Source organism: Melospiza georgiana, chromosome Z (genome assembly GCF_028018845.1).
Source record: "Melospiza georgiana isolate bMelGeo1 chromosome Z, bMelGeo1.pri, whole genome shotgun sequence".
In the NCBI taxonomy this organism is placed as follows: Eukaryota; Metazoa; Chordata; class Aves; order Passeriformes; family Passerellidae; genus Melospiza; species Melospiza georgiana.
The window spans coordinates 21,685,308-21,707,854 of NC_080465.1; the positions used below are offsets into that span (position 1 = coordinate 21,685,308).

Sequence of the window (22,547 nt, forward strand, 5' to 3'; positions counted from 1 at the left end):
GAGTACTAGACAGATACCCTCCAAATAGTACCATAAAAATTGTTGCAAACTCATTCACATAATTTAAAAATAATGTTATTTTAAAGTAATTTATCAAGTAACTTAAACCAGTTAAAAAGATTGTCCTGAAGTGGACTGATTCTTCTCATCAAGAGAGCAGGGAAGAAAAGAGCTTTGTGCGGACTGTGGTGCTTGTCACTGGTGTTAGTACGTTAGCGTGAAATATTCAGAATTCTAGTAGTGTATAGAGCAATCAGGGTTTAGCAATATTGTGTTCTTCTCTTCCATCTGATAGTAGGGATTAATCAAGTTTGGAATATGTATATCAATCTACATTTTATCTTGTCATTGTGGGGAGCTGAGCATTCTGTGGGATCACTGTTCCTTCTAAAACTTGAGTTTATTTTGTTTGATTGAGAGGGTGTACTTGAATTGTACAAGATTATATGGAAGTACTTGAATGCACTGATGACTTTCAGTAAGTAGAAAATGCAGTAGAAAGTTTGCCTTTTGGAGAATGTAATACTGGTTTTTGTAGCAGTTTATTGAGAAAACAAGGATAAGAAGACAAGATGTTTGTGTCTTTGACTATTAAATATAAAGCTTTTTAAAACAAACATGTATGCTAAATATGTGGAGTTTATTATTTTTGCTATTTGGTAGTATTTTTTTTCAAACCTTTGAGAATTCCTTTACATTGAAGGAATTAAAGGATAACTTTTTCCTTTCTCACATAGATCCAGACATTTAATGTTGAGGCACCATGCCAGACCGTGGAAGATTTAACGAGTGGGGTTGTGATGGCCCAGGTTCTTCAAAAAATGTAAGTAATTGTTTGCTTAATGAATTAAATACAGAGGTTTTTTATATCTGTACATTTTTGTGTATTTACATGTGTTTTACCTTGGCTGGTATTCCCTAAGGATGTGGCTCACATGGTACTTTAAAGTGGAACATGACTAATGATTTTTTCCTCTGTAGTTTACAGATAACTATCTTAAATGAAAAAAAAAACAATTGTTTTAGAGAAGAGTTCATTCAAGTGTGAACTTACTGGAAAGTAACCTGAATTAAAACTAGACATACAGATTCATGCTTAAAATTGAAATCAGTGCAAGGTAAGATAATTGGCCCTGATTGTTGTTTGAAACTATAGTCAGTAGTGTTAGAAGTAGTTTAATGCAATAAAGTTTCAATGATGAACTGAATGGAACTGTCAGTTTAGTTTTTTGCAGTTGGAAGTACTTTGCAATTTGTTTCCACTACCCCTTGTCTGTTAACCAGACACCACTGAGATTATGTGAGGGTATAAAGAAGAAGCCATCGGGTTATTTATACACAGGATTGATAAGATCTTACCGAGCCTTTTCTTCTTGAGGCGAAACAAACACAGCTCACTCAGTCTCACCTCACTTGACAGAAACTGCAGTCTGTTAATCATCTTAATTTCCCTTTGCTGAACTTCCGTGTACGTCCAAGTGTCTCTCTTACTGGGGAGGCCTGTATGCAGCAGCTCAGATACGGTTTTAACAGGTCTGAGCAGTACCTCCCTTGGCCTGCCGGCAGCGATCTTCCCAACACAGCCCAGGTTTTGGTTTGCTTTCTCTGCTGCAAGGACACATTGCTGGAGTGTGTTCCACTTGGTTTCTGCCTGGTTTCTTGTCTGCAAAGCTGTTTTCCAACCACTTACCCTCCCTATATACTGGTGAATAGGGTTTGTTGCATTTAACTTTTCTGAAATGTGTAAGGTTACTCTCAGCTTGTTTTTCCAGCTTGTCAAATTTCTCCTAAATGGCAATGCAGCTATCAGGTGTGTCAAACATGCCTTCCATTTTTATATTATATGAAAAATTGCTCTCTGTCCCTTCATCTAGGTCCCTACTAGAGACATTTAATACTATTGACCCCTTGGATATGCTGCCAGTGAATCCAGCTGGATTTCATGCTTCTGAAACCTTTGAGCCTAGCATTTCAGCCATTTTCCAGCCCATCTTGCTATCCAGTTACCCCTGTAATGCTTCATCAGTTCTATGAGGATGTCATCCTGATCAGGCAGTCTATAGCAGGAATCTGTAGCAGTGTCACTCATGCTGATCTGCTTAGTCATTCTGACTAGTAATCTCTCAGCTGGCTCAAATCCGTCCTAAGGCAGGGCTCATTCATTCCCTTTGGTCTGTTGCAGGAAGGGCATCTTTCTGTCACTGCCTTCTTAGCTTGTTCTTCCTAAGGAGCCTGTGTATGTTCATGTCAGCAGCCTTGGCATGTGAGCTATCCTACCGTGACTTCATGATCCCAGTGGGTCTGGGACCTTGCAACTACATATAGAACTCTGTTTCTTCCTATTTGTTCTCCATGCTGCCTGCATTAGTGCACAAGCACTCCACATATGCATCCAGCTGTAGACGTGATTTTCTGTAGCGATATTTTCTGAAAAACCTCTTTGCTAGGATTTTTCTCCTGAGAAGCTGAGAGGCCTCAGGAACAAAATGTAAACAATAATTATCTGCTGCTGTGGAATGCAACAGGTGAATTTTTAATTGGTCTCATGTGGTTGTTTCTAATTAATGGCCAGTCACAGTCCAGCTGTATTGGACTCTCTGGTCAGACACAGGATTTTGTTATCATTCCATCCTCTGCTTTCTTTGCTAGCCTTCTAATGAAATCCTTCCTTCTATTCTTTTTCTATTCTTTTAGTATAGTTTTAATATAATATGTATCATAAAATAATTAATCAAGCTTTCTGAAACATGGAGTCAGTTCCTCATCTCTTCCCTCTTCCTGGGACCCCTGTGAACACCACCACATCCAGTCTTTCTGATTCCCAAGAATGAAACTTTCCCCAGAGTGTTCTTCTTTAGGCCTTTCTATATTTATGTGCATATGCTTGGAGTGATCTCACTTTACCCATACCTGCTTTATTGACTATGAGGTGTCTTTTGTTCATATCATTCCTCACCCCTAATTCTTCAACAGAGTTCACTACTTTGTAACTTAATGTTCGCTTTTTTTTTTTTTTTTGTATAAAACTGTTCTTACCACCTTGGCCAGCCTGTTCATGAAGATGCATCTGTCCACCATAGCCTGGTGGATCCCATCTCTTCCAAGCAGTCCTTATTCTCAAAAGGGTTTAATGGTTATCAAAACTAAAACTTTATTGCCAACACTATCTCACAGCTGGTTGTTGACCTGCAGGGTTTCTCTGCTGCTCAAACGTCTACTTCACTAACTGTTGCAAAGCGAAGAACACCACTTGAGCCTTGACCATACCTTCCAAAGCTGCATAATCACATTTGGTACTTTGCAGGTTTCCCTTCCTGTACAGCTTGTGCCCAGGTGTAAGAGCTGAAGAAATAATAATGTGGGGGCTGGACACGCTTCAGCAGTCTTTCAACAATTCAAACCCTGAGCAAACAACAGCCTTTCTTGGTATCAGTCAGAAGATGAGGGTCCTCCATCCTGTTTGAGTGTTTAGCACTTCCCTCTTATGCTGCTGTGTGGCTCAGGTTTACTGAACACAGCTGATTTGTTTGACAGAGCTCCTAGGGCTCTAACTGCTGTGAGGGAACTGAGTCTCTTGTTTAGTTGCAGATTCTCAGGAGCAGGAGCCTTCCTCCTAGTGAGAGAAGGAACTGCCAGATCACAGGAAGAATAGAAAAAGGGAAAAGGGAAATCTCAGTGTGGTCAAATATTTCAAAGCAAGACTTTTTAGCATGTGGTTCTGAGATACTGTTTTCAGCTGATGAACTGAACTTTAAAAATAAATATACAGTACAAATATTGCATTTCTGTAGCATGATTTTAAAATATGTAAAGATCTCCTAGACAATTTATAATTCTTTCTTTATGTCCTATATAATAATTTGAACATGCCAAAATTAGTGTTTAATTATCTTACTCTATGGTAGTTATGCTTCAGATTTAACATTTAGCATACTTATGTAATGAACAGACATATTCTCATCCTGAAATTTAGCAACAGTATTGCTAAATCTTGACTGCATTCCTGTTGAGCAGCAGCAATCTGATCTTGGATTGTACAACAGGAACGATAACATGAACAATCTTTGAGAGAAAATACTGCTTTTTTGTTTGTTTTTTTTTTTAATAGAATAAACAGAAGGTAAGTAGTATAAGATAAGAGGTGTAACAGAAGATTAGTCTAATGGATTTTTGAAGTAGAAACCAGGGATTGTAGAATAGCCAAATATTTTCTCTTTCCCTGGACATGATAGTAGAATATAGGTCAAATATAAGGATCAGCATTTGTGTAGCTGACTAGAAAACTGATCGGGAGCATGTTGGCAAAGCCATTTTAAATATTCTTTCTTGAAAATAAAACCAAATTCAACACTGTTGGTCCTTTGAACAAAGACAACAGGAAGACTACTTCACTGCGAGTTAGGGCATGTTCAACAATGCGAAGCAAGTCTAGAGCAGGCTTTTTTGCCTTTTTCTTTTTATATTAGCAACATGGGTTCCCCCTCTGCCCCAAGAAAGATAATAATATGGAATACAATTTTTGCAGAAAGACAGCTGTATGCTTAAGGTTACTTGGAAAAGCTTGCAGTGATGTTAAATAGCAAGGAGCAAGCCTGAAAGCATCAGGTCACTGCAAACATATCATTTGCAGTGAAAACCTGAGTAGTTGCATTTGACATGAAAATCTCTCCAAAAGTTAATCTTTAAAGGAAAAATGTGTTGTTTTGACTGTAGACACAACTTAAATGCCATTACTCTTATTCTATTGAGAAGGATAAACCACTGTTTTTGTAATTTTCCAAGGAAGAAAGAAAAACAGGTGTTTCTTAGTCTAGGTGCTTCCTGTTAAAGGTTCTTTTAAGTGTGTGTTCTTTGAGCCTTTACCTGATTAGGTAAAGGTAGGGAGGGGAAAGTTCTGGCAACTTTGTGTGAATCAGGATTTTACTATAGTAAATTAATTAATGTTTTAAAATATTAAAGAGCAAATTAATATATCCAGTAAAGAAGAGCATTGATGGAAATTTAAAGGTGTTGGAGTGGACTAATGTTCTGGATATATTTCCAGATAGGGGAGTAAGGATAGCATTTATTCAAAAAAATTAAAGGTTTAGTAGTGAATTCTATTATTTCTATTTTTTTCCCTTACATTTGCCTTCTTAGGAAAAGTCCACTGGTACTTATGAGGGTGGGAGATAGTAGGTCATGATGAGGAGCAGTTTTTGAGAGATCCCTGGCTCAGGAAGTTAGTTGTTTTAGACAAAATTTGCATAAAACAGAACTGTAGGATTTAGTCAGAAAAAGAAAGAAAAGAGGAAAGAGAAGAGGAAGAACATTGCTTGCTCATCAGCTGACAAAAGCCAGCTGTGCCTTGTACCAAGTGGAGGGGGCTGACAGTTTCTTCTATGGTTCTTAATTTTTCGTACATCATGCTTAATATTTTTTACACTCACAGTAGCAGCCCATTTGTAGGTAAGACATCAAAACAGATGCAGCAGAATTTTCTTTAACAAAGCTGCTGGAATAAGCTGTGAGAAGAAAAGGTTACAGAGGAAATTACTGACACCTTCAGAAGGTTTTTGCTATTGATGTAGTGTGTGACAGCAAATACCAGAAATATGTTCTATGTAATCAAGCATGAAAATTTTGCTTGCAGTCTCAGCTGTTAAAAAACAGGTGTTGTCAAATTCCTGAGGACATTTTCTTCCTTTATATCATTAAAACTTTATCTTTGAATTTCAGCTTAAAATACCATTTAATGTAATTCTCTAGTGCTAACTGTGTTATCTTGGAGGAAGAAACTCAGCCTATGTTTTAGTTTAACTTTTGTGTATTATTCTGTAAGATTCATTGTTTCTATTCAGATGTGGTAATCCCTCTGACTAGCATTGATGTGAAGTACAGTAAGAAGAAATGCCTGTACACTTTCAGTGTTGATGATTATTTTAAAGAATGTTGTACTGCAGGAGTAAAGAGTGGAAGCAAAATAAAATGTTTGATTTTTTATGAGTAGACTGTTGGCCTAAAGTTGTAGCTTATGCTGGTATGAGTGCCATAGCTTGCTTCTGAATCACATCCTTTTTTTTTTGTATAGCTTGCAATGATTTTACTTATGTTTTCACTGTCCACTGATATCCCTATAATAGCGGAATTTCCTGTTTTAAAATTTTCCTTTCATCCCACTCTGGAGACTGTTTAGTGCCAGGTGTCCCTCTTGTTTTGATTCTTTCTTCTGTCATACTGGCCTTGGTAAATGTAAGAATTTGTATATATTTTCTTCTGTCATCTCTGCATTGTGCCCCTCTCAGTGAATTATTCATTTGTTCTATTATACATTGCAACACAATGTATGCATTTTGACACATGCAAAACACAAAAGCCATGCTTTTGTATATCACTGAGGGAGGGAAATTTTTTGTAAACACATTTTTTGATGCAGCTTACTGTACCACTGTTATAATGAGTAATCATCATGAGTTATACTACATGCTCCGTGGGTTGGTTTTCTTTAGAAGAGTATTTCTGTCTCTTGGCATCTGTGATGGAGAGAGATGATTGCTTAAATAAAGGAAAATTTGCATACAAAATAAGATGGAGATGGTATAAATGAGCACTGCTGAAAACATCACATGAAGTGATAGAGCATTAGCAACAGCATAAGTATCTTCTGCTCTGAAGAAAAGTCCCAGTTATCTGCAGTACTACTGAGGTAGTAGGCAGCAATCAACTGATACACAAATACCTTTCTAATCCTCAAAGTTAGCCAGTTTGGGTCTAGGCTCAGGAACTTAGTGAATTCAAAATACTTAGTTCATGTATGAGTCGTCTCATGGCAATGAAGATGCTCCAGTTAATTTTCTAATAGTATAGCTGCTCACTTCTCAGCCACACATTTTTGTATTTGCTTAGGTGGTGCTTTTTCAAACAATGTAAGAAGAATGCTGTTGCTTCCAAATGAAATGGCCTAAGATGACCTGAATTTGATTGAATTATGGTTCCCAGAAATATAGCAAAAGGAGACTTTTTTGCAGCAAGGGCTGTGAATGATCTAACATCTGGAAACCCCTTTTTAAAAGTATGTTTAGAAGTAACTGTGGAAAAGTTATTTCAGGTTTGATTTCCAATAGTTTGTTATATAGAGAGAGCATTGCAGTTGTTACTAGTAATGAACTTCAGTGAGACTTTTGAAGAGAAAGAAAATTATAATGGTGATGAGGTTGAGGAAAGGATGATCATTCTAGATTTGATTAGTGTTGATACCCAACCTTTTGCTTTTCTGCTTATTGTGTTCCTGGCAAAGTCTTTCTGCCATGTGTTATTAATTATTGTGTAACCTGTATGACGCTTCTCTAAAAAAACTGTTGGTGCTACTTTGACCATGATACTGATTTCAACTGGATTGCTTATCAGCTGCTGGACCCTTGGATGCTTCCATGAGGTTTGTATACATACAAATGAAAAAGCAAATGGATCTGTGGAAGAGGACTACCACACTGAGTTTAGATGTATTTCTCAGGGACCTTCCTTAAGTATGTCTGATGATGTATATCAGGGTGTGGTAGCCTATGACTTTCATCAGAACTGTAAAAGACAATTGCTGGTCCCTGTGTTCCTTTTATTACAGTAGTAGCTGAGAAAAGCTGCTTAGTTTCTGCTGAATTTCAGGCTTTCAGAGTGAAGTAAGATGGACCTAACTCTGAAGTCTTGTTAGCGTTCCTCAGCTGATTCGCTTACTGGTGCTGTTATTGTTGAAAACTGGATCTGCAATATCTGCTACCCAGTCTGTCCAAATATAATTTTGCTTATGGGATGTTGTTTATACCTGCTCATGTTGTTTCCTAGAATCATGAAAATGGTATGTCAAGGATTGATATATTTATGGCACTACAGCCTTGAAGCAGCTAAAGATGTTAGTGGCCAAGTGCAACCCTTAAAATTATAAGATTCCTTAAGGAAGCCCTGTTGGGTTTTTTTTTATGAGGAAGCACAGGTCATACCTGCTTAATCTCTCAGCTGCATAAATACTTCATAATTGTGAGTCTCTTGTTAAGCTAGCTTATTTGTGTATCAGCAATTCTCAGAAGACCTATTTGACAGTCATTAGCGTATTTTTTGAACCCCACACCTAAAATGGATTTGAACTGTCGTTCTTTTCATTAGTGTCCAGATAATTTTGTTGTGATTGAGTGGAAATTAGGCAAATGAAGGATTTTTAATTTAGGCTTTTTGCAAGGAGAGCTATTTGTTTCATGTAAAAGCTGAATGTAAACTTTTTTCATGTGTCAGAGATCTTACATGTACTTGAATCAATGTCATTCTTAAGTTTACCTGTCTTCTTGTGGCGGAGAGGCCATTTGAAAGCTATTTGAAAATATATATTTCAAAACCAGCGATAGTCTGGATAAGACATTACTTTTCTATTTTGTAATTTAAGCTTCTGTCATCTATGCTAGAACTGTACTGTTTTTGAATGGAAGTAATTTGGAGTCATCAACTTAACTAGTAATTAAAGCTGTTCTTCCAGATATATGTTTGCAGGTGCAATGACAAGGAAACGAAATATGCTGTAATCTTCACCAGAGTCTGTAACAAAGTGTGAAAAAATAGCAATGAAAATGTGTCAGTTGAGAAACATTGCTATTTATGATCTTCCTCCATTGCTGTGTATTGTAGTTGCAGTACAGCTTGAAGACTTTAATGCATTGTGAAGATGCTGTGGAGAAGATGAAACACAGCATGTACTGTGCATCAGATGCAAAGTGTGACTGCAAAGTTTGTGCTCTAATAAAAGTTCTGATGTAGTTGCTGGTTTACAGTATATATGATATGGATGTTATTTGACTCTCCAGGCATATTCAGAGTTCTCTTGAAATTTTGCCAAAAGATCTCATGGCGCCTTGCCCTTGAAAAAAGAAATCAGTCCGGAGCACTTCTATGTGTAGAAGGTGCAGCAGTAAATCTGATAAGTAATCAGTGGCAAATGCAGCAGTCCAGAAAATAGAGTACTTCACCTGAAACTGTAACACAAACTCTTAAGAGCATTTTGCTAACAATAAAAAGGCAGTTTTTTCATTCTGGCTGTATTGACTTCATATGTTGGATGAAATAGAAACCTTTCCTTGTGTTTTCCTACTCCTTTAAAACCAGTTATATATAGTACCTTATTTCTCCTTAATTCTGATCATAGCATTTTCAAAATTCCCTATAATAAAGGGAAAAATTGAATTGAGCAGTAGAAAATGTTAGCCTTTTAGATGATCTTTGAGTTTGGTAGCAGGAGAGAGAGTCTCAGGAGGTGTCTTGAAGAAGCAGCTTGTGGAAGATGCTTTGAGAAAAATTAATAGGAAGAAGTTACGCATAGAAATAGTTCTCTGTTCTTTTTCTTGATTGCCTTGTCAAAAGTGCAGAGAATAGAAAAGCTTCTAAGTTAGGGTGTTCACAAAAAGATTTGTGTAGGGTTACTGTGAAAAGAGGATTTAAAAAACTGATAGTGTTTGGTAAATCAAATAGTGAAGTGTGTTCTTAGGCATAAAAACTTCAGTGATGTTTCCTAGCTCTTCTCACTCTATCAAGACAGCATGTGTATTGTTTAGTTTCAGGCTTTTATTTTAGCAGCTGAATAGTTGTAAGCAGTGTGCAATGGTAGGGATGCATAATGTGTGGAAAAGTAATAATTTTTAATATTTTTAAGAAATGCAAGTAAATATTGCTGCAACACCAGAGAAGTTAAGAGGTAGGACTTATGGAGGGAAAACTGGCAAAATGCATTCAAAATACAAAGATGCTTCCTCAAAAGCATAAGCTCCTCATGGCACACAGATGAACCTGTGCTGTCAATAGGGTGAAAGTTCTTAGAAAAATGAGTAGTAACAGGTTTCTGAACTACTGTATTCAGGCCATGTGTCAGATGCAAGAGGTAGTCATTTAAATTAACTCAAACCTGAGATGGGAGCTTAATGATGAATGTGTACTCAAAATTTCTGTAATTGTGTTTTTAATAAATGCACTTTTTATTTTTCAGAGATCCAGTTTATTTTGATGAAAATTGGCTGAACAGAATCAAAACAGAAGTGGGAGATAATTGGAGGCTAAAGGTATTTGACTTACTTTGCGTGTCTGTGAGTCTGTATTTCAGTATTTAATACAATATTGTGTCTAAATATTCTCACATTTCTGGATTAGGATCTTGCTTTATAGATAGCATTTTGAATTTTGTACCATTTTAATTACACTTACTTTTTTTTAATGTTGTATTGTCCTGCACAATTTTAGCAAAGACATTTTGAATTTGTGAACAAGTTTTAATGATTTAAAAGGAAAATATTCAAGTAAATGTTATACATTAATTACCTTTTGTTTTTCAAACATTGAATGAGAGATTTTTTTTTTTAATGTACAGTGTGAAAGCAGCTTTTAAAAAAACAGCTTTTTTGAGAAACAACTGCCTAAAAATAGGAACATAAACAATATATTTAAAGAAAAATGGCAACATGTTGCTTCCTTTTACTTTGTCAGCTCTGCAGAGCTACTGAGTTTTAAGGGAGGAAGTAATGTTTTTTCTGTGTTTCTACTCAGCATGATTTTTAATCACAGTCTGTTTGCTGGGTTGTTTGTATCACTTGGCATTCTAGCACTTCTCTGCAAACCTGAAGGAAACAGAATTTTCAAGAACTATGAATGAGGAATATTTTGCTTTAGAATATGAAAAACACAGTCTCACATGCAGATGTTAGTGTAGTTTTTGAGTAGTTTTCTTCAGCGAATGATCTATGTGCTTTTTTAAATTTCCATTTTCAGCCTGACTAATTTGGGGGAAGAAAAATAGTTAAGAATTTACTGTTAGTTCTTGTTTCCTGTAAAACCATTTTGTTCCAGCCACCAAAACTCATTCTGAGCATCTGGGGAAGGACTAAAACTGTGAAATGCTGTAGTACTTACAGACTTCTCTACATCAATTTCTGAATTGCAGGGACACTCAGAGACAGAATGCTGCCTGAAACAACAAAAAAGATGGAGCACACCACTGCTGTTTATGTTTTGACTTGACCAGGAAACATGTATCAGCATAGTTTCTGCTGTCTGACCAGCTCTGTGAAGTCTGGAATGTTTTAGAGTGTTTTGTCTGCTAGGGCTGCCAGCAAAAAGTGAGGGTACATTGATGAGGATATATTGAGTGACTGCTGAATAAGAGACATCATCCCTAAAAAACATTTAGGACTCTTTTGGCGTCGGTTGCATGTAGAGCACTTCATTTATATTAACTTCTCAAAGAATTGTATGGAATTGCAAGCGAACAGCTGGGTACAAGATCTTACTTTTCTGAAAAATACTTTTTGGGTTTTTCCACTAAGGAATATTGAAATCTTGGCTGTTAAATGTGGAGGATAACAAACTGAGAACTGTTGGTTATATTAGCATTTCAGCTGATTGAATGTGGAGCAGCAGTTTCTATAACTATCTTATGGAGTTTGAGGAATAAATATTTTATTTTTATGTCTTCCACTAATTTGGCAGATGTAAAAAAGAAACACCTTCTTAGTAGATGTGAAAAAAAAAAAAGCTGAGCAATCTAGTAACTTCCTTATGTGACTTAGGTTGGCAAAACATCCGGTCAAATTTCAGTTTCTTTCTGATGTCATTCCATCTTGTTTTTCAAGTGTCCATGTGAAGAACAACTAAAGATTGATTTTTTTGTTGTGTTTTGTTTAAGAAGTATGTATAATTCAGCTTTTTGTATTCATTTTTATAGACCACTTCCCTTTTCATGAAGATTCTAAAAGGCACATGTGTGATACTTTAACTCTTGTTTTTTAATCTGTAAGTGATCTTATACCTTGCCAACTGTTCTTTATGTGAGTAAACATTATTAGTAGTCTAGTTTTCCAAATGTCTATCATCCAGTCCTTCATTTAAAGTCTGGCTTGTAGGAACACTTCAATCTGTGCATTTCTATGAATAGAATTGTTCAGCTTGGAAAAGACTTAAAGTCAAGTTAACTCTACCAGGTCCACACTAAACCATGTGCTAAACTCCACATTTACACTTCTTTTAAATGCTTTCAGGGATAGTAACTCAGCTACTTCCCTGGGCAGCCTTTTCCAATGCTTGACAATGCCTTTGGCGAAGAAATTTTTCATAATACCCAATTTTAACTCCTCATGGGCCATTTCCTCTTGTCCTGTCACTTGCTTCCTGGGAGAAGAGACTGACCCCCATCTCACTACAATCTCCTTTTAGAAATATATTCATTACTGGATTTAAGATGTGGGCATCATATTTGCATGATTCTAGAATGTATCTTTCCCTTTGTACATTAGGAAGTGCCATGAGAATTGATAATTTAATTATCTCATGTGTTGTGGTAATGAGCTACATTATTTTCTTATTGCTAAACATGGGCACTCTTTGATGCCATCAGAACCATCTGGTGTAACAGTCATCACTTGTATAAACTCTTGGTATCATGAACCACATAAAGGAGCTGGTCTAGAAGGGGAAATACAGAAAGACAATATAAATGTAATGTGTAGGAAGTTTTGTGAAACAGTGGGGGCCAGTAGAGATTAGTGTAGGTCTTGTACAGCCCACCTAACCACTGTTCATGGAAGTACTCCGAAAATGATAGAATCATAGAGTTGTTAAGTTTGGGAAACACCTTTAAGATTGAGTCCAGCTATCAACCTAGCACCACCACTGTGTTCACCGCAACCCATTATGTCACCAAGTGGCATATCTGCACATTTTTTAACACTTCCATGGGCAATGACTCTATTATTTTGCTAGGCAGTGTGTTCCAATGCTCTACAACACTTTCTGTGAAAATCTTTTACCTAACATTTAGCCTAAAACTTATCTGATGCCACTTGAGACAGTTTCTCATTGTCCTGTCACTTGTTACCTGAGAACAAGGGAGAAGGTAATGAGTGGTGTGATTGTTAATTTTGAATTGTGTGTTGTCCTCTTTGGAGAAGAAGCAAGAACATAGGGCTGAGATTTTTTTTGGGAGGAGGCAGGAGGGAGATGCACAGGTTTGGTTAGTTTGGTTTTTTTAGCATTTTACTTTCTAATAACTGCAATGTTTTTGCTGTTGCTATACCATTTGAAACAAAACTCGCTGGGATGTTTTTAAATTCTTGCTTACAGGGCAGGTTGCCAGACTTGAGAAATTGAGCAATGCACAGGAGAGAAAAAGGGAAATGCTAAAACTTGGGGAGCTTGATAAATAGAAACTATTCAGCAAGCATTATGGTTCTTAGAGTTAACCATATCTTTGTCTACTCTACTGTATTTAATAGAGAAATGTTATTTCTTCAGGGTTAAAATTTCACACTTGTAGCATACATAAATGTACATAGTAGTGTGTGTTTTCCCTTGGGCAACAAAAAGACTTTTCACTGCTGCCTTTGCAATTTTATGCTGGTTTACAAAAATAAAAAAGCAAAGCCATTAACTTCTTCCTCATGTACAATGAACACTTCTATGTAGTCCAGATTTAAATTGTATTTCATGACTGAGGAAGATGACATCTGGAACATAAAACATATACTGAAAGTGAAAAGCAGCTTAGAAAATAATTTGGTTGCCAAAATTTTTCAGGGATAAAATTCCCTAATCAAGGAAATCACTGATTTATTCATGTGCATCAGTTTTGGGCAATTACAGAATAAACTGTTGACTCTTTGAGGGATGGCATAAAAGCCCCCCTTACTCTCCTATCTTTTTTCATTCAGTGTGGAAAGCTTAGGAAGGAAAGGAAACACATTGTTCAGCTTGATTTTCCTCTGAACTTTTCATTTTGGCATTCATACAGCATCAATTTGAAGTACTGTTTTATTAGTGTTTATAGTAGCTGTTGCAGTGTAGCAAGCTATGTTAGTCTTGGGAACCTTCACTACCTAGTCTTTCTCTGGGTTACACCTCTCATCAGTGATGAGAGACATTGCTGCAGAATGCAATTTAAATCAAAAACCACATGCCTGTGAGAGTGGTAGAAACAATGAACGCAGGTGCTCCCTGTCCTTCTTGGTGTGTGCGCACACACACCCCCACATGCCCCTGCCCACCTACCTCCCCCCCACCCCACCTGTTAACTGCAAATGGATAAAAATGTACCATAATGAGATATCCAAAGCTTGTTGGTTAAGAATTCCCACACCACTTGAAATCATGTGCTAGCAACATTTCCAGAGGTTATGCAAGATTTAAAATTAAAAAAAGAAAAGCCAATTTACACAGAGCCTCCAGCACAAACAGGGTTTCAGTCATACATGTGATATAACAGTAATGCAAAAGTGGAGATTGGCTGCCATAATGTTGGAGAAAAAACAGGAAGTTAGATAACCCATGCTCTCTTTTTGTCAACAGTCACAAGCTTAAGGGCATTTTCTATTGCCCACGTCACTGGCTTTTCCCTTTGTTACTCAACTATGTTAGTAAAGAGAGAAATCTAGACAGACTGCACTTACAAACCTGAGATTGGAAACAGTAAACAAGTTGTAATTAATAAAGATTTTATATGACAAGTGAGAATAAAGAAAAGCAGGAGAAAAACCAGGTAACCATTAAGTCTTATGGTGTTGGCAGATCACATGATCTCTGCTTTCATACCAGTTAGTTTATCAAGTTAATGCTGTGTCATAAGGGTCGGTGTCATACTGAGCACATGTGGTACTATACTAAGCCAAGCTGGCTGTTAACAGGGAGGTTAATGATATTTTAACATAGGGAACACCCACACAGCTCTGGTGTGGATATTAGTGAAATTTAGGTGTTCAAAGGACTGAGAATATTGAGGTTTCATCATTATTCTCAGATGGTAAAGAGATGGAAAATTGATAGAGATTTGTCTAGAAATACTTACTGATCCATCTATTGTGCATTAGATGCAACAGATTTCTGAGGTGAAACAAAGCAACAAATTTCTAGGTGAAATAAAGCATAGTTGTTACTTTTTTTACCCCAGTAAACTTCACATCTTTTCCAGCAGAAGTATGGCTGTAGGGAAATGAATGTTAAAGTTGTTGGGAGGGTAGCATGTGTATTTTCATGGAAAAGCCAGAACTCAGGTTGCTGATGCAAGCAAATAAGCTTCCCATGTGGTCATGGGCTGACATCTGAACAATGATTTAATATTTTATCGTCATAATCTGTATTGACAATTCTGCCTATTGTGGTCTGGCATTATATAATTTAATGGTCATTGTTAACTACAGTTAGGTTTTCCTATGTGCTTAAGAAAGTGAAAAGTAATTCTGAACAACTGTCACCTCTGTGACCTAGAATTCTGATCTAATTGATTGTCTTTTAACACTTTCTTAGGCTGTTGTTGGTTTTCATTTAGCTGCTTGAGGTCCTCTCCTTGTTTCATATACTTTGACATCATAAATGTTGCTGGAACTACTCAGTTCAATTTCAAATTACAAAATATTAGTGGTAGTTTCCCTGTGATGATCGTCTCTCTGCCAGGGGCAGTAAAACCATCTAAGTTTATTAACCTCAAGCAAGTTAGGAAAAAATTGAGAGCTGTCTGAGTAATACTGAAAATCATGGTTAAGTTTAAGTCAGTCTTAGTCTTAAAAGAAGTCTATAAAGAAGCTGCTTTAACCTCTCAATTGTCTGATTGTGTACCAAATACAAAGATGGTACAGTTAATTCTTAAAAGCAAGGTACCCTGGTACTGTTGATTGGCAGTGGGGTGAAATAGGATGGCAAAGATTTCTTTTTCAGTTTATGTGCTGTTCTCTTGTTTCAAGGATGCTGCCCTATAAGCTCTTTTTCATGATGAATTTTGATCAATATTGGCTTTGTTTCAGTGTCTCAACTCCACACACTATGAAAGTTACATAGCAGAAGGTGGCTCTTTGTGTTTAAGGAATTTTAATTCAAAAATGCTTACAAGGAGAAGGGGAAAGAGGTATTTCACAGGTTTCCAGTTGGTTTCTCAATTTTTTGGGATTATGTTCAAGTTCAAGGTTCCTCACAAATGTTCTCATCGGTAAACTGGACTTAAATTCTGCAACATGGCCCTTGCGTTTCCATGGCTCTTTCTGCAGCAGATTCAGGTAAATTATAAACCAGAAGATTTTAGTTAATCAAGTTTGAAAATAATATTCCAATCAATGCAGTATTTTTTGTGATGATTTGATATAAAAGTAATTTTCTTAATTTCTTTAAATTCTTAAATCTGTTGCAGATTTTGGTTATGATTATGCATTGCTTTTGAGTGGTAGTCTTGGTTGCTGACACTTAGGAAATAGTTGCAGCTCTTACAGAACCATGTTGTGTGTAATAGTGCAGGAAAAGTATGTGCTTTGGTGTAAATTGTAAAAAGTGTAGAAAGTGTAAATTGTCTGTTATGCCATTTTGGGAGTGACAAGAAATGTTCTCATATACATGCTATAATGTAGCATCTCCAGTTCTAGTTTATCAGGGTATTTGATGTGTCACCTTTCAGGTCCAAATGAACTTTTGTTTCTTGTATGACTTAAAATTCAGTGATTATGGAGACAGTCAGAATGTTCCTATATCTTAATAAGGAATCAACTTATGACACTTCTTTCCAAAAGAGAGTAGATTAATAGGAGTCAGGTAATCAGATTATCATTTTGATTTTCTTGGCAAAAATCTTCTAGTGTGTGTATCCTGTTTCTTTCTTGACTCTGGAATTTACTTTCATCACCTCATTTTATTTGTTGACCATATTGAAGTGTTATGTTTGTCCCTGAATTTCAGTATCATGTTTCTTAACAGTCATCAGGTCGTTTGAAAGGTAAATAATTTCTGTGGGTGGACAGAGTCTTCTAACTGGATATTTCTGGAATGCAGTCAAGAATATAAAATTTATGGTGGGCTTCAAAGGCATTTAAAACTTGCGAGGTTTTGCTCTCCCTTCATTGCAGTTCCACAGTTTGCTGCTGTGGCTGCTGCTGTCAGCGAGAGAACTTTGTGAATCCTGTTTATATCAGTTTTAGTCTTTGCAGATTCTGTTTAAACTTCAGTCATACAATCATTGAGGTTGGTAAAGATCCTTAAGATCATAGAATCCAACCATGAACTGCCAAGTCCACCAATGACTAATGTCTCAGTGTACCACATCTACACAGCTCTTTGCACACCACAAGGATAGTGACTCAGTCATGTCCTGGGTAGCCTGTTACAATGCTTGATAACCATTTCTGATAAAGAGATGTTTTCTGGTACTCTTCCTGGCAAAAAAAAACCACTTCCTGGCAAAACTTGAAGCCTTTTCCTCTTGTCCCATCTCTTATTACTTGGGAGAAGAGGCGGACCCCCACCTGGCTACAGCCTCCTTTCAGAGGTTGTAGAGATTTATAAGGTCGCCCCTGAGCTTCCTTTTCTGCAGGCTAAACCCCACCTCTCTCAGCCTCTTCTCTGTCCCAGGAAACAGTGTGCTGCTTCTATTATCTAAATTTCCTAAATACTTGAGCAGTAATTTTTTATAGTCTCTAGTAGTTACTTTCAGCAAAGATTCCTTTTTTTCCCTCTGAATTTCAGCTGTGAGACCCACGGGCATTTTAATAATTTTAAATACACTGTTTCCAGAGACTTGATGCAAATGGATTTCTTTTGCTGGAAAGGGGGCAATACACAGTACTGGAGGAATGTGACACACATTCTGTAGAGCAGGAGGTACTTAACTGATGCCATTGGTTATGTGAGTGAACAGAAGCTACCTTTGTATAGCAGTGAATTCATCTTGGAGAAATGTAAATTTTGCCAGATACTGTAAGGCAGACATTCATTTGTAAAAACTGGGAGGAGAGACAGAGACTGACAAGAACAAAAATAAAAGAGCTAAGAGGAATAATTAATGATAAAAACAACCAATTGAACTTATATGGCTTGAGAATAAAGGATGATATTGAGCAGTAGCTGGTTTTGGTTTGAAAGAAGCGGTTTATCTCTGCAGAAAGTAGATTATTGCAATACTTCAAGGGAAGAAATGAGGGAAGTAATGTTTCAACTTCTGGATGTAAAGATAATCCTAAGATAAACAAGTATATAAAAACATTTATGCCGTAGGATCTGATATAAAGCCTATCCAAGACAATGTTATATTTTTCATAAATTTAAATGAATTCCTAAAGATTTGTAATCACATCTGGAAGTCTGGTCATAAGGGCCTCTTGCATAACTTTCATGATTCTAAATTTAACTGTGCATAAATTGATATCCTTCTTTTGTGTGATTCTTCTGTGATTGCCCACTTTATGATCATTTCTCTGTAAAATACTCCCTGTATTTATTGTATTTCCTCTTTCTTGTCAAATAGGTAAGCAACCTGAAGAAAATTTTAAAAGGAATACTGGATTACAACCATGAGGTAAGAACCATTTGAACTAATCTTCATCTGCTTGCCTTTTGAATTATGTATTTTAGTTAACCTGTGGAAGATAAATTATATTCTGCAAGTTAAGTTCTGACGTTTTCTTGCAAGCCTTTTGGCATATATGGTGATTCATGGCCTGTTCCCTAGTCTTGGCCTTCTTTAAACCTTCTCACCTACTTTATTGAATACTCGGGAGTACCAGTAAAGCCTGATATGCAAATTTTTTCATGTGAAGAATAGATAGCTTTACTGACTATGTTCTGATGATGGACTTTGTGTCTGATGTACTTTAATGTACCTGAGTCTATTGTTTTTTTCCTTCCTCATCTGCAGCTGAAGTCTGCTCTTTTCCTTTTTTTTCTCTTGAGGAGAGTGAAGGAAGAGCATTTCTAGCCCCTCCCCACATTAAGGTTTTCATTAAATATTTTAATTCAGATGTATTGGACTCAGTCTTTGTCATTCTCTCTTATTTTGGGCAAACTCAGCACTTAATTATTCCAGAGGAGACAATATTTTTTCTTTCAGTGGTGATCTTCAGCTGAAATATGCTTTCAGTGATGTTTGAGACAAATTGATCTGTATAAGTGGCAGCAGAAAATCCATAATATGCATGTTCTAGACATTGCTTGTTTCAAAATACTGTCTTCTCATAAATACTACAGAGATTAGTTTATTTTTTAATAAATTGAAGTACTTCAAGAAAATAAATTTAAGTTAATAAATTCAAGTACTTCAAGAAAGAAAAAATTAAGTCTTAGGAGGTTGTCTTCAGCAAATGATTAGGTATCCATGTTTAAATAAATGTTGAAAAGTGATTATTAAGCAAGCTGGTCATGACTGGGAACACTAAAAAGAAACAGATCAGGTTTTTTTATGGAAAATTGCTAAGACTAAGTGATGCAAGCTTCTTTTTGGTTAATATTGGTTAGTATGTATGATGATTAAGTGTCTGGTGTCAAAACTTTACTATTAGGCAAGTTCTGAGCAGATTCAAGCTTATTAATTTCTCTAAAGGTAGTGCATGTTTATAAATCTCACTGGATTTTGGTTTAGGTTGATATTTTTCCTGCTGAGGCAATGCTGGAGCTGTTAGTGGGGGTAATCTGGATTCTACTGATGAATTCTGCTGATGTTTTCCTCAACATTATTCCCTCCTCCACTACAAAAATATAGATATGTGTATGCATTTTACCTGATGTAGTAAAAGCATTTGAAAAATGTGTATAATACTAATCCTGTTCACCCTCAAAAATTCAGAAATTTTTATTGGGTTCAGAAGAACAATCAGTCAAACTGCTACACTTGCTGTTATTGTCAGTTAAAGTATAGAAGAACAAGAAGCCTAAGTAACTGACTGTAGCTTTCATGCTTTGTTCTGGCTCAGTTAATCTTGCTGCAGACCTCTGCTGCTCTGGAACTACAACTTTTAATTTTTTTGTAAATGTATAAATCTTTTGTCTTTTGAAAATGGGTTAAATGCTCTTTTTCATCTCAAGACAGTTATTATAGGGTCTGTCCTTTTCATATTTCTTTCAGGGCTTTTGATGGATATTTTTGGTTCTTTTTCTTTAATTTTTTTTTCTCTTGTTTATTTCAAACTCTGTTCACACCTTCACATCCTTGGCTTCTTCCTAGTGCCTGCCAATTTACCTGTTCACTTCGGCTTTCCTCAACAGGAGTTCTCTTGTCAGTGACTGTGAAGTCACTGTAGTGCTGTTAACTTAAACGCAGCATTGCATTTGAAAGAAATTCAGGAACTACAGATCAATATATAAATGCATACCAGAATCAAAACACATTGTATTTTCTATTAATGCAGTCTGTGTATGGTAGTCATATTTTCCACTGTGGTTGATGTATTGACCTAAAGAATTCTTTTGACCTAAAGAAAGTCTTTTCCAACAAAAGTGAATCTGTGTGCTTTAAAGCATGTGGAGGTTTTTAGTAGTGTTAATTCTTTGAGAAAACGGCTTAAAAATCCTACTGTTCCACAACACAAAACAAACGGTACATAATCAGAACAAAACCACAACACTTCAACAAAACCCAACACTACTAAACTTTACAATAGCTTGGTTTTTTGTATTCCTCCTATATGCTATGTTTTTTATAAATGCCTTAACCTGATTTCTGTTTTTCTTGGGTATTGCATGAGCATGCAGCAAACACATGACTGATTCCCTCTATATAGTCATTGTTTCCTTATTACACCCTGTTTAAGAAGTTACAGTTTCTTTTTATCTGCAATTAATGTGTCAGTGATGTGTTTAATTCCAAATTTCATATTCATATTTTCAACCCTCTGTTCAGTAAAGAGCAATTTAGCAGAATTGTCTAGTTCCTTCTACTGCCAATCATTAATCCTTAATGATCTTTAATGATAAATCAGATAACACTAATAGCGAGTCACACGGGCTTTTGTTTTGCAGGGTTTTTTCTTTCTTTCTGCATGTGGGCTGTTTAATTACATATCATTGTACTACTACCTCAGAGTCTCTTCCATGGAGCAGCTTTCTTAGCTGTAAGACTTGCTAGATATCCTTGAATTTACTAGAAGTGTGAGGTCTAGTGGTCTGAGTTTTTTGGTATCTTGTATTTGTCTCCTGTCAGTGTTAGATTTATGTATTGTATAGGTGAAACATTTAATGTTTCAACATCTAATTCTTTAAGAAAGAATCTTGCTAAGTGTTTCTTGTAGTTGAGACAGTGAGTTGAGCTTGTGAGTTGAGACAGTCATGTTTATCTTTTCCCAAATATTATTTGTATCAAACAGTATGATTTTATAGTGAGATGTTATGTTAAGCAATTTGGTTTGTTTTGAAGGTGTATTCAAAACTATAGTAAAGTAAGAATGAATTGCTGTTGTTGATTATGAATCATCTTCGTATTAAATAAATTGATTTGTATATGTGCAGCGATACAGCTGTGTATGTGCCTTGTCTTTGTGCAGATTCTAGGGCAGCAGATAAATGACTTCACCCTTCCTGATGTTAACCTGATTGGAGAACATGCTGATGCTGCGGAGCTTGGGAGAATGCTTCAACTTATTTTGGGATGTGCAGTGAATTGTGAACAGAAGCAAGGTAATACATTTTGGAAACATGGTTTCTTGGTTATTGTGCAACTATTAAGAAGAAGAATTATATTTCTTGGGTTTCTGTCAGAAACAGATTTTTTTTTTAATAATAATGATGACATTAGTTTGTTGTACAGATAGTGACTGTTTTTTGGTGTAAGCATCACTGCTTTTGGAGACTCAGACTGGAATTGAATTTACTTCCAAGATACATATTTTCAGTTTTTGTTTGCTAAGCTGAAAAATCAGTCTACAAAGAAAAAAAATTCTTGGGTACACCTTTTAACCATTTATGAGGTAGATCAGGATAGTTAAGAATGGAAAAATGTGATTATTACATTATTCAGCATAACTCTTGGTTGCAGAGATGCATTCCAGGCACCATTTAATACATGGCCAAAAGCCATCAGTATTATTTGTGCTTGGTCTGATTAAATGTCTGGTGTGAACTGGGTTTCTGTAGTTTCTAAGATTTGTCTATGGGGTTGGCAAATAGGAACAAGTAATGCTGCCAACCATGCCCTTTTGGGCAACGGCTGAAGATGGAGCACAATAGAGTCATCCAAAAAGTCACTTCAGGCCGATTGCCAGACAATTGAATCCCACTTTAGCAGTCCCTGAAGGAGACTTCTATCCCTCTACCCAAGTGGCACTGACTGTAATTCAGACCTGCACAAATATAGTAGAGACCCATTCATCTTTCTTGAGGGTGCCAGAGAGGATGTGAGGAACAATGGAGATGTTTGTTTAAGTGTGCTACTTCTCATGTTCTAAACTTGCCTCAGGTGTAGGCTGTAGGTTGTTACCGAGTTACCTTAAATTACTCTTTATTCAAGCCAGATGAAGGTAACATAATGGCAAATGCAAACATTTACTCTAAATACTTTAAAAAGGAAACATAGTCATGTGCTGGAAAATAAGGCTGTTTTTACTGTAATTGTGTGACAGTTGCATTAAATAAGTGTATCCTCTAGGTATAGCTAATTTTGTGTTTGATGGCTGCCAGGATTTTAGGCCTGTTGTCTTCCCCATGCTTGGTGCATCTTAACTTTACAGGTAGTTCCCCTTTTTCAGTTTTCCTAGGTGACTAAATCACTTTAGTTTCTCCTTCTGAAATTACTTCTGTTCTCTTAACCAGGAGGTTGT

At 36.3% G+C, this 22,547-nt stretch overlaps 1 protein-coding gene across 4 annotated transcripts in view; it reads left to right on the forward strand.

Annotated features, from left to right (window-relative positions):
• The window catches only part of HOOK3 (hook microtubule tethering protein 3), an 85,857-nt gene that overhangs the window by 13,268 nt on the left and 50,042 nt on the right, over positions 1-22,547 (forward strand). For all 4 annotated transcript variants that reach the window (XM_058044615.1, XM_058044617.1, XM_058044619.1 and 1 more), the window contains exons 2-5: positions 738-823; positions 9,998-10,070; positions 18,269-18,319; positions 21,276-21,408. In XM_058044615.1, the coding sequence (XP_057900598.1) occupies positions 738-823; positions 9,998-10,070; positions 18,269-18,319; positions 21,276-21,408 (343 nt within the window). The remainder of the gene's footprint in view (positions 1-737; positions 824-9,997; positions 10,071-18,268; positions 18,320-21,275; positions 21,409-22,547) is intronic.